At 40.8% G+C, this 18,996-nt stretch overlaps 1 protein-coding gene across 2 annotated transcripts in view; it reads left to right on the top strand.

Moving 5' to 3' along the window:
* Positions 1-11,075, top strand: part of IFT57 (intraflagellar transport 57) — a 36,332-nt gene extending 25,257 nt beyond the window's left edge. The window contains exons 6-11 of one of the 2 annotated variants that reach the window (XM_034790608.1): positions 393-515; positions 3,598-3,669; positions 4,314-4,445; positions 6,926-6,988; positions 9,325-9,391; positions 10,688-11,075. In XM_034790608.1, coding sequence (XP_034646499.1) covers positions 393-515; positions 3,598-3,669; positions 4,314-4,445; positions 6,926-6,988; positions 9,325-9,391; positions 10,688-10,866 — 636 coding nt within the window. In that variant the 3' untranslated portion in view covers positions 10,867-11,075. Of the gene's footprint in view, positions 1-392; positions 516-3,597; positions 3,670-4,313; positions 4,446-4,559; positions 6,172-6,925; positions 6,989-9,324; positions 9,392-10,687 lie in introns of those variants that run through there. The other variant, XM_034790620.1, reaches the window with a different exon arrangement.
* Positions 11,076-18,996: the final 7,921 nt, after the last annotated feature.

Below are 18,996 nucleotides of genomic sequence, written 5' to 3'. Positions count from 1 at the left end.
AAAAGACTCAAATACATCAGGTTTCTAAACTTCAGAATCTCTCACAGTTACACGAATCTTGAAGAATCAACTTCCAAGAACTTAAATAGCACCTTGTTTCTCTGTACATATTTTTTTAATTGGATCCAAAATAGTTTCATGTCTGTTATCTTACTAGTAATACATTATTCATTCATTTTAATACTTAATAAAATCAGATAAGATGTTTTAAATCCTAGTACTTAAAGGTACAAAGAAACAACAATAAATCATGAAATAATATAAATCAAATTGTTGTAAATTTTCCTAAGCATGAATATTTCTCCCTGTTCTGAATGCCTTAAGCCATTGTAACTTTATCACCTAGCAATTGTTTTCTTTTGAAATTTAGAAACCTTGAAATGTTTGTTTAGGATATGAATGAATCCACAAAACAAGAAGAGATTTTAGAGTCCACAACAGATGCAGCAGAGTGGAACCTGGAAGTGGAACGTGTTCTTCCACAACTGAAAGTTACAATCAGAACTGACAATAAGGTGTGTATGCTATGGTATAAACGAATTGAATAAGCAGTTTATAGTGAATATCTGCCATTGTTATATATCCCAGTCTTTAAACAACACTGAATAGTTTACAGTGAGATGTTTCAAAACTACCAGTAACTTGCTGTCCCCTGCAAGAGATCTGAGAGAGACTTATTTATATTAATGTTTTTCTAATATTTTACAGTAATTTCTACTGTACTGATATCAGAGCATTTCAGTCATTTGCTAATGTATAATTGAATTCCAGTGGAAACTTTTTAAAACATGGAAAACACTTTTCAGGTTGAACCTTTAATTTGGCTTCTAATAAAAGGTTTTATTGGGACAATTACAGAAATACAGCAAACACATGGATTACTGTTGGATGGTACTTTTGTGTCAGCCACATGAGAGGCGTAGATTCTAGTTCTAGCTCTGCTACAAACTTTTCTAAGTTTGGGCCACCTCTGTCTGGTCCTCAGCCCGTTTATTAAATGGCCAAGGGGGAGCATGGTATCTGTCTCTTACTGTAGGGGAATGAAGCTTTGCTAAATGTGAGCTGTGAAGTGTAGAATTTTAAAGCCAGTCAGTGCAAGAGTCTAGACTACAATGCATGATCTGCTCATTCCCAACCCAGAGCACTATCTCCCATGTTAAATACAGGAGAAAGAGGATTCATTGTCCCAGTGTCTATGCTTTAGTGGTCTGAGAGCTTCCCTAACTGGAGGCAGGTCTCCTTTCCTCTCTGGCCTCTCCCACTCAGTATAAAGAAGAGCATTACACTTCATACTCTCTAGAGGTTCCTAAATTATGCATACACACTCAGAACCAATGGAAGATTGGCAGATTATTAACAAAGCATGTTATAAAATAAATAGTACAGTAACTCCTCACTTAATGTTGTCCTGGTGAATGTTGTTACGTTGCTGATCTATTAGGAAACAAGCTCGTTTAAAGTTGCGCAATGCTCCCGTATAACGTCGTTTGGCAGCTGCCTGCTTTGTTCACTGCTTGCAGGTTTCTCTGGAAGAGCAGCCCCTCCTTGGGATTAGACCGAGAGGGGGCCAGGCAGCCTCCCCCCCCCCCCATCAGCTCCCCTAAATTCCCTGTAAGGTATGTGGCTTGGCAGCTGCCCAGCAGCAGTTCAGGTGGCCCTCCCCCTACTGCTGTCCTGCCCCTGCCCTCTGCCTTGAAGCTTTGCTCCTGGGAGCTTCTTGCTTGCTGGGGGAGGAGGGAAGAGGGGTGCTGATATCAGGATGTCCCCCTGCTCCTGCCTGTTCTTTCCCCCCCCCACCACCACCCCCGTACTCCCTCTCCACAAAGCAGAGGATGGGGGAAGGGCTCAGGGACAGAAGGGACAGAGCTTGCTGGAAGCTTCCTGTCTGAACTGGCTGATCTGCTTAAAAGGGCAACAAACTTGAAGTGGGGTCAGCATCCGTAAAGGGGCAGTGCACGTCTCTCTCTCTTTCACTCATGCATGCAGTCCCAGCACTTGGGAAAGTCACACCTGTGCAGCCATGCATGTGCTGTTAGGAGGAGGGAGTGATGCGCTCCAGCTAGATAGTGTGGGCTCATCATGTTCAGTTTTTGCAGGGAAGCGTTTGTAGCTACTGCCCTGCATCTGTTGTGTTTCCTCCCTCCTGCCTCAGTCCATGCTGCCTTGTAGAGTATGAGGCTACATTAACAACAGGGTATTAACCCTTGAGGGCTCGGCCAAGTGCTAGTTCATCATTTAGCAGCAAGGCATTCCCTGGGAAATATTCCACCCTCTTACTCCACCACCTCAACCAAGCTTCACAATCATTCATTGCTGTGTACAATATAAAACGGTTTGTTTAAAATTGTTTAAAACTTATACTGTATATGTATATAATGTCTTTTTGTCTGGTGAAAAAAATGTCCCTGGAACATAACCCTTCCCTCCCTCCCCCTTTTACATTAATTCTTATGGGGAAATTGGATTCGCTTAACATCGTTGTGCATAAAGTCGCATTTTTCAGGAACATAAATACAACTTTAAGTGAGGAGTTAGTGTATGCAAATCCAACATACTTTTTTCTTTCTTTCTTTCTTTTTTTTTTTTTTTTTTTTTTAAACAACCCAATCCTGTAAATTTGACATCACAACTAATTTTCACCAGACCAAAAAAAGGACACATGTGACCTACTGCCAAACTTTAAGCCTCTTCTACCTGCCAGTGTAAATTTCATCTTTTCTTTTTGCAGCCTTTCCAAATTTCTGAACAGATTGTGTTGGACATGAGCAAGATTGTAGGCAATAAGCCTCTGAGATTTAACAACTGCTGGAGCTGTGATCTGTGCTTCTGTCTCATGTCATATAGGCACCAACCCAGCAAAACACTGAAGCACATGTGTATTCTCATTGAAGTCAGTGCGGCTACTCATGCTTAAAGTGTTTTGCAGGATTGAGCCATGGTTTATGTGCAGATTTTAGAAAATGGAGTAATATTTTAGAAGGTATTTTTCTCAAATCTATATGTAGTTTATGTATGTTTGCTGTCATCTAGCAGCTGGAGGTACGTTTTTCTTCCCTCCTTTCTTTCCCCTGCCCTCACAGAGAAGGGGGTCAGGTAGTCTTGCTTTTTCATGTCCTTCCTCTCTCCTCCTGATGACTCTGCAGGTGAATTGGAAAGGGAAGATCTGACAATTTGAACATTGGCAGGTCTTTTGACATTTTAGCTATGCTCTCTTTCTCTGCCTGAGACTTAGCAGAGCTAGTGGAGTTGTAATCAGTAGTCTCAATATTTGTGCCTGGAAGGCTCCATCACAATGTTTTCTAGCAGAAGTACTTTGAAGATCAGATACACTCCAGAGAGGATGGCCTCAGACATGTTCAGTATTTGGTTTTGGACATGAATGTCACAGTATGACATTTAGGAGTCTGATAAATTACTTCACCATAAAGCAGCTGCCTGAAGGGATGGAACATGGCAGCTGTGTAACTTAACACAGCAACAGTACTCAATGGATATGGGCAGGTAGGACAATAGCTTTGAGTCGCATACAAGCCTCTGTAGCTCTTTCATGCTTATGCTGCTATCTGAATTTATAATATCTTTCTGATGTACTTTTAGGATTGGAGAATCCACGTAGATCAAATGCATCAGCACAAAGATGGAATCGAATCTGCTTTAAAAGAGACTAGGGTATGTCTCATACATGCCGAGTACTCTACTGTTCTCTCAGCATTTTTTAACTGACTTTTTTGATTAGATATATATTAATTGTTTGATTCAGTTTTCTTGGGATTGTTTTACAGCACTATGGAGAAATGCAACAAATATGATTGAGGTTCTGGTGGGATTGACAAAGGACAAATTATTGGAAAAAGTAAAGTTGTATAATTTGTCCAAGAATAAGTAATGGGGGACATAGTGGATTACAAGTATTTGAAGTGTGTACATCCTGAAAATGGAGAGGAATTATTAAAGACTGTGAAGGGTACTTCTTAATAATCAGAGGGAATTTTAAAAAGGAAAACGTAGCTAAATACTGTAATCAAAATAACTTTCTGACCATGAGACTTATTAGACTGGAATAATCTTCAGGGAAATGGTAGAAGCACCATTTCTTGAGAAATTTGAATCTAGTTCAAATTCAAATTAGTTACAAACACTAGAAAACATTATCATAGGTGCAGTCCTGCATTAGCCATAGGCCAAGTGTCCTAATAATTCTTTTCCATCTCAGACTCCTATGATTCAATATCCTTTCTGAATTAGAGGCGTTTTAACAGTGTTCATACATTACATATAAAGTATAATCTTACCCACAAAATATCATTTTCTAGGGTTACCTTGACAAACTTCATAATGAAATCAGTAGGACCCTCGAAAAGGTGAACAGTCGGGAAAAGTACCTCAACAATCAGTTGGAGCATTTGGTTCAGGAATATCGTACAGCACAAGCCCAGCTGAGTGAGGTAATGGACTGATCCATTGCTTTTGCTTTTTGTAGGGCTGAGTTGACTATAGTATGGCCCAAGGATCCAGTGCAGCCTGCAGAGTCCACATCTACTTTCTCCCTCTTACTGTAGGTAGAAGACAAAGGCCTGGACGCACAAAAGGAGTTGAACGTGGTGACTCTGAGCATCACATCTAACTTTTAGACACCTAGAAAATCGCTGTGATAACAAAGCCTGAATTCCTATGCAAAGACTGGGGGAAAAAGGGGCATCTTAGACTGTGAATCATAAAAGCTAGTATACTAAACAGAAAGCTGCCTGAGTTAACTAATGGTAGATGCCGATGTGTGCTAAGCCCTACCCATCATATAAATATAGGCACCCAAATCCAAGTTACAGCTAGGTGCCTAATGATTCTCCCTCTTCTGGAATTAGGCACCTGTGCCATTTTATCAAGAAGGCGGGGGGGACTAGAACTTCCCTTATAAATTTTAGCTCAGTGGTTAGGGTACTCACCTAGGATGTGGGAGACACCCCCCCCCCCCGTTCAAGTCCCCCTCCCTCCATCTGAGGGGGGAGAAGGGATTTAAACAGGGATCTGCCAACTCTTAGGTGAGTGCTCTGACCACTGGGCTCTGGGCTAATCTGGTGTGGAGGGCTCTCAATCTTTCAATCAATGATTAGAGCAGGGGGACTGGACCCTGGCTGTCCCACATCCCAGGTCAGTACTCTCACCACCAGGCTACAGAGTCATTATTATGCTTATGCTGTCACGGTCATGTGTACTCCCTCTCTTTCTCTAGCCCAAATGATTCTTTAATTATTTGTACCCAGAGCAACAGTTTCAACAGGAGAGACAGCCACACATCCCATAGTGCAATAGTTAGGGTACTCACCTAGGGTAGAGGGTGTCAGACCTGTTAAAACCCCTTTGCCCCCTCAGGCAGAGATGGGACTCAAACTGAGGGTCTCCCACATCCCAGGTGAGTACCCTAACCACAGGGCTTAAAGTTATGAGGGAGCTCCTGCCTCCCCCCAGGTCTTTTGTGTGAACTTGCTTGTGGGGCCAAATCCAGCACATGGATGTGAGAGAGGCGCAGTTAAATCCAGAATGGTGACACGTTACATTTCCTCTTTTGAGAAAGAGGACCTGGGTTCAGGACTGCTGAGTTCCATCCCAGTTCTGACCAAACTCACTGTGGTCTAGGGTAAGGCACTTGCACTCTCTGTGCTTCTGTAAACTTACTTCCTTCACATGAGCATTGTGATCTTTAATTACCATTTGTTAAGGGGTGCTTTCAGATTCTTGAATGACAGACATATGGGCCAGATCTTGCAAACTCTTCCTCACACTCCATTGATTTCATTGGCACTGCATGCATGAATGAGGATTTCCAGAATTGGGATCTAAAAGAGCAAGTATTATAATAAATTCTCTAAGCAGTACAGTAACTCCTCACTTAGTTGTCCCGGTTAACATTGTTTCATTGTTATGTTGCTGATCAATTAGAGAACATGCTTGTTTAAAGTTGTGCAATGCTCCCTTATAACGTTGTTTGGCAGCTGCCTGCTTTGTCCACTGCTGGCGGGAAGAGCAGCCCGTTGCAGCTAGCTGGTGGTGGACCAGCAACCCCGCATCAGTTCCCCATTCCACTAAGTTCCCTGTGTGGCAGCCGCCCAGCAGGCTATCAATTGCCGGCAGTTCAGCTGTCCCTTCCCCCACTGCCATGTGCTTCTCCTGCCCTCTCCCTTGGAGCTGTTCCCGGGAGCCTCCTGCTTGCTGTGCAAGGGGAGGAAAGGGGGGCTAAAGTCAGGGTGTCCCCTCAGCCCTGCTCCTGCCCCCCGCTTATCCCATCTTCCATAGAGCACGGGGAACACATGACAGGGCTCAGGACCGAGGGAGTTTCCTGGTAGCAGCTGCCGTCTCAGCTTGCTGATCTACTTAACAAGGCAGTGTACTTAGAGTGGGGTCAGCGTACTTAAAGGAGCAATGCACATCTCTCTCTCTCTCTCACACACGCTGTGTGTCTCTGTCTGCCATGCTGTCTCACCTCCCTCCATTCATACTGCCTTGTAGAGCGTGAGGCTACATTAACAACAATGAGCTAACCATTAAGGGCTCAGCCAATTGCTAGTTCATCATTTAGAAGTAAGGCATTCCCTGGGAAATATCGCAACCTCTTCCACCATCTGACTCCACCACCTCAACCAAGCTTCACAATCATCATTGTGGTGTATCCGTATTAAATTGTTTGTTTTAAAACTTATACTGTGTATGTATGGGTTAGGTTCCAAATAGTCTTTTGTCTGGTAAAAAAAAATTTCCTTGGAACCTAACCCCGCCTATTTACATTAATTCTTATGTGGAAATTGGATTCGCTTAACATTGTTTTGCTTAAAGTCACATTTTTCAGGAATATAACTACAACATTCAGTGAAGAGTTACTGTAGGTATGTTTCTGTTTTGTCAATAATACAGAAAGTGTTCTCTCTTCCAGGCCAAAGAGAAATACCAGCAGGGAAGTGGAGGAGTAACGGAAAGGACTAGAACTCTTTCTGAGGTAGAATATATTTTCACACAATTTGTGTTCTGGACTTAATTCTGAAAAGAGCTCCAATCTTTCATGCATTGTTTTCTAACTTCTAAAGTAGTCCACTGTGCACAGTCATTTGACATTGGGGTTTACCATTTTATGAAATAAACTTTTTCTTATGAAGTACTTTTTCATATCAATGTTTAGAAATTTGTTCATTTCATGAAAGTGGTCTAGAACTGTGAGCTCAGAATTGAGAGAGAGATTCCGAAATTCTAATCCCAGCTCTGCTACTGATTCTATCTGTGAGGTGGGCAAGCTACTTAACATTTCCCCTGTAGTTTTCCTCATCTCTAAGGAGAATAATATATAAAATAAAATATTGATTTTACCTGCCTCATTAGGGCTATTGAGGATTTAATATTTGTAAAGTTCTTTGAAGATATGAGAACCTTAAATTTTATTATTTATATTTATTTAAAAAGTTAACATTTGGTACAGTGGGCCAAAAAATTTCTGATGCAAAGTTTTTTGTAGGAAGACCTGATTTTGTTGAATTTTTCTGATAGAAAATGTCAATTTCAGTGACATTTTTTGGTTTATCTGAAGCAATATTTTGAAACCAAGTGTTTTGTTTCAAAATATCAATTTGTTTTGATTGCAAATGTCAAGCTTTTGTTTCAACACTCCAAATAAAAAAAAATTAATGAAAAGTTCATTCCCTTACTAACTTTACTATTTAGCAAAAAGTACAGGAGTAGTTTTGTGGCACCTTAGAGACTAAGAAATTTATTTGAGCATAAGCTTTTGTGGGCTACAGCCCATTTCATCAGATGCATAGAATGAAACATATAGTAAGAAGATATATATACATACCAAGAACATGTTCTCTGTTCTTTTTGCGGATGCAGACTAACACGGATGCTACTCTGAAACCCTTACTATTTAGGTTAAGGTTACAAAAAACCTAACCCACTAGAAGACTAAACTTCTGTTATAGCCTCATCTCATCACACTACTAGATACACTAGAAACCATCATCACAACATTTATTAAGCTTTTTTTTTTAAATGTTAGAGACACAAGGTGGATGAGGTAATATCTTCTATTGGTCCAGCTTTTCTTGGTGAAAGAGACAAGCTTTCGAGCTAAAAGCTCTGTGGAGCTTGAAAGCGTGTTTCTTTCATTAACACAAGTTGGTCCAATAAAAAATATTACCTCACCCACCTTGTCTCTCTCATAGTACAAATCTGTCTTCTGAGTGTAGGACCTCTCCAGAATTAGGCCTGTTTTAAAATAATAATAATTTGTACAATTATATTTAATCTTGCATTTAATACTGCTCCATCCTAAAAGCAGAAGTAATTTTTAAAAACAGAACACCATATGAACTTGAAGTCTTTATAATGTTTTTGTGCTTTGGTAATTAGTGTGCAACTAATAAAGAATAATGCATGACTGAGTGTGTGGATATTGGACACGATTCTAATCTCAGCTACGCTAATGCATATCTGGAGTAAAGCCAGATATATTTGGTGCTATATAGATTTTCATGGGTATAGCTGTGATCAGAACATGGCCCATTGGGACATACCAATACACCCTAGGTGTGCAGTGAAAATGTTTTCCTCTCTCTGAACATATTGAAATAGGGAGGTAAATGTGGCTTATTGGTTCCAACTCATTCATTTCCAGGTCATGGTCAAAGTGCTTTATTAGTGAACGGGATCACTGCCTTTTCACAATCCATGCTACAGACACAATACTACTGTACATGCAGACCTTTCAATATACAGTGTCAGTGCTGAAGTTTTTTTTTACTCCTACACACAGACATCCCAATGAACTTTATGTACACGTCCCAGGAACTTTTATTGTTTATCTTTTTATTCTGGTACTATCCTTCTGGATTCCTTAACCAACCTGTTTTTTGTAGTAACTACCATCACCTGGCAAACCACTTTCTAGCTCAGAAAACGCAATTCTTAATCTGTTGTAATGTAGACAGGAGTGCTATTCCATCAACCATTCTCTAAGAGAATAGTGGTTCTTGTCTTCCATCAGTTACTGAAATGCATCACTTTTATTGTTATTACTGTATGATAAGAGACCCTTCAAAACAGCAACCCCAGGCCACTGCCAAAATGTTACTCGTGTAGCATGACTTGTATTGTTATTCTTTTTTTCCCACATTAAAAATCCAGTTTGGGATTAGTAATTTGGTGTTGAGAAATATTGTTCCTCTATTTACAGCGCTGAGCATAGATTAGTCATTTTTGTAAAACTAATGTAGTTATTCAGGATTTTTTTTTAATTGAAGTTCAAAAATAATGCACACTTAATATCAGTTTCTTCAATTTCAGATTACTGAAGTGTTAGAAAAAGTAAAGCAGGAAATGGAAGAGAAGGGAAGCAGTATGACCGATGGAGGTACGTACATGCCTTCCTCAGGTTAAAAAACTCCCATTCCCTGAGAAACAAGTGCACATTCAGGCCTACATTACGGAAAAATAATCTGGTATATGAAAAATAAAACAAAAGCAGGAATGAGTTACTAAATAAGTGAAAATTTTCAAAAGCGCCTAAGTGATGTAGGAGTCTTTCAAAAGTGACTTAGGCATTTAGGAGTCTAAATCCCATTGGGTTCCAAAAAATTTTTTTTTTGAGAATTTTACCATAAAAATCTCAAAAAATTCATGGGCTCTCTAATTTGAATAACTATATAACTAACCCACTGCTGGTGATGTAGGGCCGGATGCTCCAAACACTTACTACTATCAGTTTGCTCATGGCAGTAAGCATTATGTTTGGTGGCAAGTGTTCACAGGATTGGACCTATAGCTGGTAGAAAAATTCATTTTAGTACTTGTGATGGTTGTCCTGTTTCTATTTTAAATTAATTCTAAAAGTTATATAAGCCTAAATGTTTTGCTGTCTTAAAGTCTCTTTTGGCTGATAAACCTGCTCTATTTCAAAAGTAAAAGGAATTGTGATGCAGACATGGAGAGTATCAGACAGACACCCTAAACACAGGGACTGCAACTTTATTTAATTACTGATGCCTAACTGCGATAAACCACCTGCAATAGCTATCTCACCCTGGAAGCAAACTGTATACACCCTCCCCTCACCACACAGAGTTAATCACCTGGCCTCATACCACCCTTCCTGCCCAGTGACAGTGGTGATGGGTAGAACAAACTCCAGAGCCTGGAACCTGCCCCCCGCCCATCCCCAGATGCCTTGCTCCACAAAGAGTGGTGTGGAGAGGTGAAGAAGCAGCATCTGCTTTGCAGAGGTGCAAGGGGGTGGGAGGAAAAGGAATGGGGTCTGTGGAACACTGCCTTAGCTGAGATCTTCCACTGCCAGCTGTTGACAGTGTCTTCGTTGCTCCCTGTTCCACCGAACACCACCTCAGGTAGAGGGGTGAGCGTTATTGCTGTGCAAAAAATATGAAATTGGAAAACCTATTCTCATTATTATGCACATTATCAGATCCAACATGTCAAGGAGGCAGCAAAATTATCACCACTTATTTCTATTTTGAATATGTCTTGTGTGTTAAAAATGATGACTCAGTAGAATCGTGTCTCCTTTTGTTCGTTCTCCAGTTAGCAAAGGGAGTGAATTATTGGAAAAGGTAATGCTTTTCATGTACAGGAGACTAACACATGTACTATTTGTCTTTGTCTTTTTTGTCTTTTTTTTTTTTTTTTTTTGTAACAGCTCCTTTAGTAAAAATTAAGCAGGCCTTAACCAAACTGAAGCAGGAAACAGTTCAGATGGACATAAGGATTGGTGTAGTGGAACACACGTTACTCCAGTCAAAGCTGAAGGAGAAATCAAATATGACTAGAGATATGCATGCAACTATGATTCCTGAAACTACAATAGGTGCCTATTAAAGTTGCTTGGAATTTACTTGTACTTCAGACAAATTTTTTTTTATAACTTGTTTTTTTACAATATGCTTGTCATGCATTTTAGGGTGTTGCAGATGTGTACATAGCACTTTAGGCTCTATAAATGGAGCCCTGCTGAATTTTGTGACTTAAAGGCTTTCAAACTTATTGCAAGTCTTTTATAAATACATTAATAAATTCTCATTAACTAACTTGTCTCTTCTACTGCACTGTAGTATGTTAAGTAGTATAAAAGTCTATTGACACAGCCTATAATCTTCAAGCCTTGATTAGATATTCTGTGGTGAAAGAAAATTACTTGTGGAAGGCTTGAAAGGAATTTAAAATGTCTGCTATTTATTCTCATTTACATATGATTAACATTAGTATTTAATTGCTGACATTGGAATAATACAGTGCTACCCTTTCTAGAGACCTGGGTCAAATCTGATTCTGGCTGTAAGTGAAAGTAAGTTGTTTGGTCCCCTCCCAGCCCCTATTTGAATTTTATGTATAGAACAAAATAACCTTCCTGTTTGGCACAATTGGGGGTGATTGATAGACTCTTCTGAGGAGGTTTTGATGAGATTAGCAGAGCTGTTGTAAGTCAAAATCTCAGTACTTTGCAAGGCAGCTGTTAGTGTCATGACTCCATCAGGACCTACATGTCCCTCACTTTGATAAGCATGGCAGCATCGTCTACTGGCAAGAGCACCTGAAAAATGCATAAGACCTCGCTTCTATTCCCGGCTCTGCCATTGATTTGCTGTGTGAGACCTTGCGTTGTTCATGTAACTTCTCTATGCATCAGTAAAATTTATCTATAAGATTGTGACAACAATAGTTAAAACTCCTTACTGTTGCGGTTGAGATCTGTGGATGAAAAGTGCTAACGTTTGTTTAATTCAAAAAACATATTGCTGATATTTCTGTGAGACTTTGAATCTGTGTGTAGTCAGTCACAATTTGGGGGAATTCTAAATTTGACATGCCTTCCTAGATTGTTAAGGGTTGAATGTTATGCCATATATCATTGGAAAGGTTATTTTTTTTCAAAATTTCTAGTAGTTTAACCTGTGACTTTGATGTCTTGATCAGATGCATATTCCTAATGCACTCGTTCCTGAAATAAGTAGTTCCCCTAGTTTATTTCTATAAAGACATCATATAACTGTGACTACACACCCATGTAGTAGAGTGTAGCCAGTAGTAGCTTTTGGCTGTGGGGGAGAGGAGCACCTTATGCAGGGTTGTTGCTACTTCCCCCATACAGAGGGGTGGGTTGTGGTAGAGCCTTGGCTCCACCCCCTCAACATGCAGGCCCTGCACAGCCTTGCTGGTGCAGAGGAGGAAGTAATGTGTGTCAGGTATAGGACTAATACAGATTACTCCTTCCCTGGAGCAATGGGGTACCAAGGACCAGACTGAGATAGTCATAGCCTGATCCTGGGGCAGCCCAGCTATATACTACTATTACTTTGAGCTAGTGGCAAAACCACAATTGAGCCCTAAATGAGTGTGTGGATGCATGACCCCTTCCTCTTTACTATGATTGTTCCATGAGTGCGCCTTTATGGTTTGCATATACTTTGTTCTGAGGTGCTTTATCCTTTTTATGGATGCTCTTACAAAAAACACAAAAAAAGGCCTGCGCACATCCCCTTTGAAATTTCAGAACGCCCAAAGCACTGTTTAGCAGCTACATCTGAATTAAACACAACACTTAGTTTTATGGTGTTTTTTCTTAAATGTGATCACTCTAATTTACCACTGCTTTCCCTTAATACGCATGGGGCTGGACACTGCTCTCTGTTACACCATCATAAATGCAGACTAACTCTGTTTAGCTCCATAGCTATTCCTGATATAGGTCATTGTAATTGAGATTGGAATCAAGCCCCTTAATAGGCAGAAATGTGCGATGTCCAATTAGGGTGTGTGGAGCAGAAAGAGAAATGCAAGGAGCAGGAGTAAACCAACATAGCAGCAGAGATGCCCCTTCTCTAGGTGGTATTGATGGCAGAGGTGAGGAAAGAAGCCTTGCCCTGGAGTAAATAACTACCTCTTCTTAAGTATACTATAATATAAAGTTAATTGTGTACTGAGTATGCACCAAGTACATCCCTGGTATAACTCCAACGATTTTACTGGAGTTACAGTGGCATTAAATACAGCTAATGAGTATGTTCATGATTCAGTGTCCACAATCATTAGGATAGCATAAAAGTGACCTTGTCAGTTTAATAATATTTGCATGATCCAGTGGTATGGTCACGTGACTCAGTCAGAACATCTGCTATGGGACCCTTTGGCAAGTTGCTTACCTATTCTGTGCCTCAGTTTTCCCATTTGTAAAAATTCAGATAATGATGATCATTCTTGCAGAGTAATTTTATGGATGAAAAGCACCATACAAATGCTAAGTATTATAATTTATCTGTGCAAATAGCAGCACAGAAATCCATTGAGTCACACTGGAAACCAATTTCCAACCTCTTTTGCTGCCCACCAAAATCTTGCCACCTTCATCTTAATTTAGAAAAGTTGTCATTCATTTTCCCTCCTGAATCCACTGCTATGTAGTGTTGCTTCTGCATATGATGCCTCAAAAGTCTATATCTCACTGGTGGATAAAGTAATCACATTCTATGCAGTCTGCAAAGCACATTGAGATCCTTTTTGGGTTGAATTGTGCTGTACTGCATAAAAGGGGTGGGTGTGCACACACACCCCTGTCTTTCCCGCAACCCCCTCCTCCCCCTCTTTTTGCTGACATTAATCAGCTTGCATTTATGAGCAATGGGTGATGAAGAAAACCTTCAGGAAACAAGGTTTGATGGTCTCAGTAACTTCTCCTGGAAGGCTGGATGAGCAAGATAAACACCACAAGCAAACATCTTGCTGAAAGGATGTTGGTGAAGATGTTTTCATTTAAAGGAAAAATGAGTCTCTCACTTTGGGCCAAGAAAATATCCTTATCCTCAAGTAACTAGAAAATATAGCTGTTAGGGGTGGGGGGCGGGATTGTTTGTCTTTTGTGTCTTCACAAATGAAAATTAGGGTCCTATTTTTGCCCTTTGGTCTGTATGTGAAATTCCCATTGATATTTCAAGGGTGATATGTGGCCTAACATCACCATCTGATCAGCGCAGACAGCTGCCCAAGCTTGCATAACAAGGAGAGCACAATTTTGCTTTAAAGGCATTCTTACTGAGCTAACAAATAGTCAGTGCACCCTTCCTAAAAGCACAAGGATAGCAATGGAGTTCTGCCTTTGGCAGCTTGAAAGTCTGCTCAGGGGAAAAAAAAAAAAAAAAAAGCAATTAGCCATGTCATTTATTCTACTGATGGATCAATGCAGGAAGCAGAAGCCAAATTAAAGCTAAATCAGTCACTTCACATGAGGTTCATGTATCCAACACAAAAGATTCAGTGCTTATAGCTAATAAAATTAAGATGTGGTGATGGCTTTTTCCACTCTCAAATAATGCACCGTTCTGTGAAGCTGCAGCAGTTGTCCTGGGAAGGATTACAGTTTATCCGTGTTCCAAAGCATTTTATAACTGTGGAGGCAGAAGCATAATTAATAGCATTAATATTTAGCATTTATGCAGAGCTCTCCTCTTCCAAAACGTGTTATAAACGTCAACTGTCTGAAATAGAACAGAATGTAGAAAATGTGTAATTAGAATAATCAGGATCTGAAATGAATGTCAGGGCTAGGGACCGATTGTGTTTAGACTTGGAGTAGTGAGCAAGGGGTGCGGGAGAGGTGCAAGGAGACCCCACTTTGGGTGCTCTAATAGGAGAGCCAAAATCCTTTCCTTGTGATCATGAGCACTGCTGCACGCTAGTGCTGCCAATAGCCCTAGTTGCACCAACAAAGAAGGCCCAGTCATCATAGCCCAACTACCCTGCGAGTTGTGCCCTGGGGAATGTACTTGTGGTGGAGTTGACAACCCAGCATTTGTTCCCATAAGCCTCAGGAGCAATTCTAGCTTAGCCAGAAATTCTCCTGGGGCTCCTTTCTGCTCTGAAGCCCTGCTGGGCCCCATCAAATACCTGATTCAGTGTCTTCGGCATGATCCGGTGTGCAGCGTCTCTCTGGTTCAGCTGGTTACACTCTCAGTTTCAGGCTAGAATATTGTGAGTGCAAGTGTCACACCAGGATTTGGGCTCATTCCCCTTGCTGTCAGGGTAGTGGAGATGCATTCTTCTGAATGAACCATTAAGCTTCTGCCCCTTCAGCATGTCTCTGGTGGCTATGTAGGTGGGAGAACAGCTTTCTGAGTAGGCAATAACTGCAATGCCCTGGATACCATTCCCCTTCTTGCTAAAACACCTTTGCATGTCGACGGTGGGGTGTCAGTAATACTCTGCCACACAACATGGAATGTAACTGCACTACAGGGGACAGATTCTGATCTCAGTTACACTGGAGTGTAAATCCCTTTGAGGGCAAAGGAGTTACTCTAAGCTGTGAAGATAGGCCCTTAGCACTGAGGTATCTCAGGATTTGTTGACTGAGAATTTGTGTTATCTCAGTTCTTACATACAGGGTTATGCAAGGAGGCATGTCACATGGAATCACTTGAACTTGTAAGCCATAAAAAGTGTTACAGACACCTCCCAGGTCTGGTCAAAGCCTTCCTTCTCTTTCTCCTTGCTGCGTAAAAAGCTTTTTCTAGTAAGAGAAGACCTTGCAAAAATTCCTTCTTAAGAAAGCCCCTAAAAGCTACAGACTATAAAACAGTCACATTTTTATAAGAGTATCCTAGCTCTGCCACTGCCTTTCTATATGGCCTCCAAAAAAGTCACCATGCACATTGCTAAGTAAAAGGTAAAGTGGGAGCAATTAAGATCACGACAGTGTATCATGTAAAGGATCTGAACAGAGATGGGCCTGAACCAAAATCCTAGATGTAAACATTCCCAGACTCTGGGCTGTTTGAAATCTGAATCCAAATTTTGGAGCTTGGGTCTGTCTCCAAATGTGACAAACGTTATTTAAGACGAATAAATAAGTAAGATGCTGTTTCTTTTCTTTCTGGCTCAGGTCCCACTTCCAGACTGTCAATGCTGCAGTGTTTCTGCACAATGCAGCTGCACGTGCATGCCCCTACGCACTGCACATACTCCCGCCTGCTGTTCTGCTGAGACTAGCGAAGGGGAAGTTTGTGCTTTGGCAGCTTAGAAACGTGACTGTGTGAATGCCATGTGTCCTGACTCCTGCAGCCTCTGGGCCATTCACTTCCTCATCAGTGTTTCAATTATAGTAACTGTGATTCCATCAGCTTTGCCTTTCCCCAGGAAAGATTGCAAAGAAGTGAGTAGAAACTGCCTGCATTTGATTATTTCTGGGAAAGTCCCCAAATAACACCTGAACCATGTAGTTCAAGGAAGCAGAGGACAAGATGGGAAGCCCTTTAATGTATTGTCTGACACCCGCACAATGGTGAGTCATGCCCAAATAGTGTCTCGATATAACAAAATATTGCATTTTGCATCAGCCTGGTTCTTCCTCCCCTCTCCCAGCTACGTTCTTTCCTTCAGCTAATCCCCATCCTCTTTCTCTTCTCTAATATCAGTCAATACCAAGTCAGTACTTCAGGAGAGTATTAAAGGCGCTGTGCTGCTGGAGGTATTACCTGTTAGCTGCAAAATAGCAGCCCTAATTACGTGTAGTTGTAAACTATCCCTCGACAATTTTTACATGAGCAGAGGTTTGAGCTTTTTTTCTCTTAGGCAGACACACCTTGGATAGTTACATTTTTTTTTCTCTTGCACAATACTCCTGTAGTTTCTGTTGGATACAGTATTCTTTTTTCACTTCCTGTCCTAAGTTGTTGTATGGTGTGGTTGTTCACAGTTACTGTGTTCCACTCCAGAGGTGGCTGAGTTTTGGTGGTAATTTCTATATATTACTTAGCTAGCTATTGTGCAGGTTGCTGAATGGGGATACTTTAAGGCTTTCAGATGCAAGATGTTATAGAGGCACAAAGTAATCATTTAGCAAAATATCCTCAGAATGAGATGATACCCCTGTGATCTCATTCAAACATTTTTTGTTTATTTCTGCAGCTTCTGCCACTGGCATTGTTCAAGTTTCTTGCCATGTCGCTGGGGTTCTGATTTTTTTAAACTGAAGGTGTCTATCTCCCTCTCTGAACATTGCTGTCTTATGATGAACGCATTCAGCCTTGCAAACAAAGAGACCATTAGGGAGAGTGTGGAGTCCATGGGGTAGGCTAAGAGAGAGAGAGGCTGAGGTTGACATTTGGGGGGAAACATGGTGGTTCTCAGCTCACCTCCACTCCAGTGTTGCAAACAGTGTAAAAGTGTCAGCCAAGTTTTCTTATAACTGTTGGTGAACATAGTTTCCCTTGTCTACTGCAAAGGGAAAACAGTTTTCAACACCAGCTTGTGGGTGGGGGCGGGACTAGAGCTGGGTGACATTTTTCAGATGCATAGTTTATTTGCCAAAGAATGGAGTAATTCAGGTCAGCTGAAACAATTTGGGAATTTAGATCAAGTACAGCGAATAGTTTTAGATGGGAACAAAAATTAGAAAAAGGCAAAATGTTCTGTTTCAACTTTTTCTTTTGGAAACGCTGTTTCATTTAAAAATGTAGATTTACTTAAAAAATAAAAAGGTAAAAAAACCCACCTGAATTAATGACATGGGAAAAAAAATTGTTTTAAGTTGAACAAGATGTTTTCTTTGACCCAAAATGATTTTTCTTTTCAGCAAGAAAAAATGAAAAATTCCCACTTTGGGTTGATCCAAAACTTTTTAATTTTCATTGCAGCCTTTTAATTGGAAAGTTCAATTGTTCACTCAGCTCTAGATGGGAGGGACTGCTGTGCTTGACCGATGATGTCACACAACAGCTTTTTCAGTGTAGGCACAACAGCCTTTCAGCTGAATACCTATGTTGTAACCTGCGTTCAGATAAAACATGTTTTCATGTTATTCTTGGAGGTACCACACTTAAGCAGCAAGGAAAAAAGCTGTTGTACTGAAAATGCAAGGTCTAACTCTAAATGAGACAGATTGATAGTTTAGTTGCTTACAAGTACTTTAATCCTCTGATAATTTCTACTTAATAAAAATGGATTTATGCAAGTGTGAATTTTTTCAAATTTCTGTTGAATAACACCGTTATAGATGCTTCTGTTACAAGAGAGACAATTGTAGGTCATCTAGTTCTTAATCTTCCCTCTATGTACAAGATTGATTTCTGGATTATAGACTCAACTGCTGGAGCCCAAGAAACTTCCTTTGAAAGATTATTCCATAGTCCAGTTGACTTTACTACTACAGATTTTCCTTGAGAGATTATTATCCCACTCATATCTTCTGGTTATTCCTCTATTTATCACATCTTTACAGAAATACATTTTTTTCCCCTCTCTGAGTTGGACTCCCTTCAGATAATGTTTGTAAAAAGCACTTTGAAGATGTCGAGTGCTATAGAAATACTATTATTACAGGCAGTTAATGAAAATGATTAAGTCCCATGTCTATAGTCCCAGCTCCTGCAGTCATATGATTACACCAGACTCTCAGCTTTCATTAAAACATGTAAGTTTCTAGCTCATATGGTTGTGAAGAAAATCTTGAAAACAGGACCTGCATGTAACTGCTGCAATGGGTCTACCTGAGTCTGCAGCCAGCCTTAAACAATATCTCTGAGCTATGACCTAGCCTATGCATCTGACTGCAGTGTTAACTCTAAGACCCACTGCTGGGCTGGAGTTGCCAACATTACTCCAGTGGAGGCAGGAGGAGAAGAGTGCAGCAGGTCCAGCCCACTGACCCAAGAAGATACACCATGGCTGCTGGACTAAGTACAGGAGAGCCGTCCCTGTTCTACCACAGCCTCTTTGTAACAAGAGAACCCATACTGCCATCATTACTGCTCATAAAGGAAGGAGGGCCCATGCTGCCACTCCTTGGGAGTAAAGGGAATGGGGAATGCCTACATCCTTACCTCTCTGGGAAGGAAGAGGGGTATCCTGCTACTTTGGGGGGGCAGGTCCACAGCATGGGGGGCAGAGGCATGAGTCTGGAGCTATAAGGGGCCCCATGTCAGGGTGTGACTAGGCCCTCAGATTGCTGTAATGTGCACC

This window comes from Trachemys scripta, chromosome 1, assembly GCF_013100865.1.
Source record: "Trachemys scripta elegans isolate TJP31775 chromosome 1, CAS_Tse_1.0, whole genome shotgun sequence".
NCBI lineage: Eukaryota > Metazoa > Chordata > Testudines > Emydidae > Trachemys > Trachemys scripta.
The sequence above is the reverse complement of the archived record's forward strand: the minus strand, read 5'-3'. Positions and strand labels throughout refer to the sequence as shown.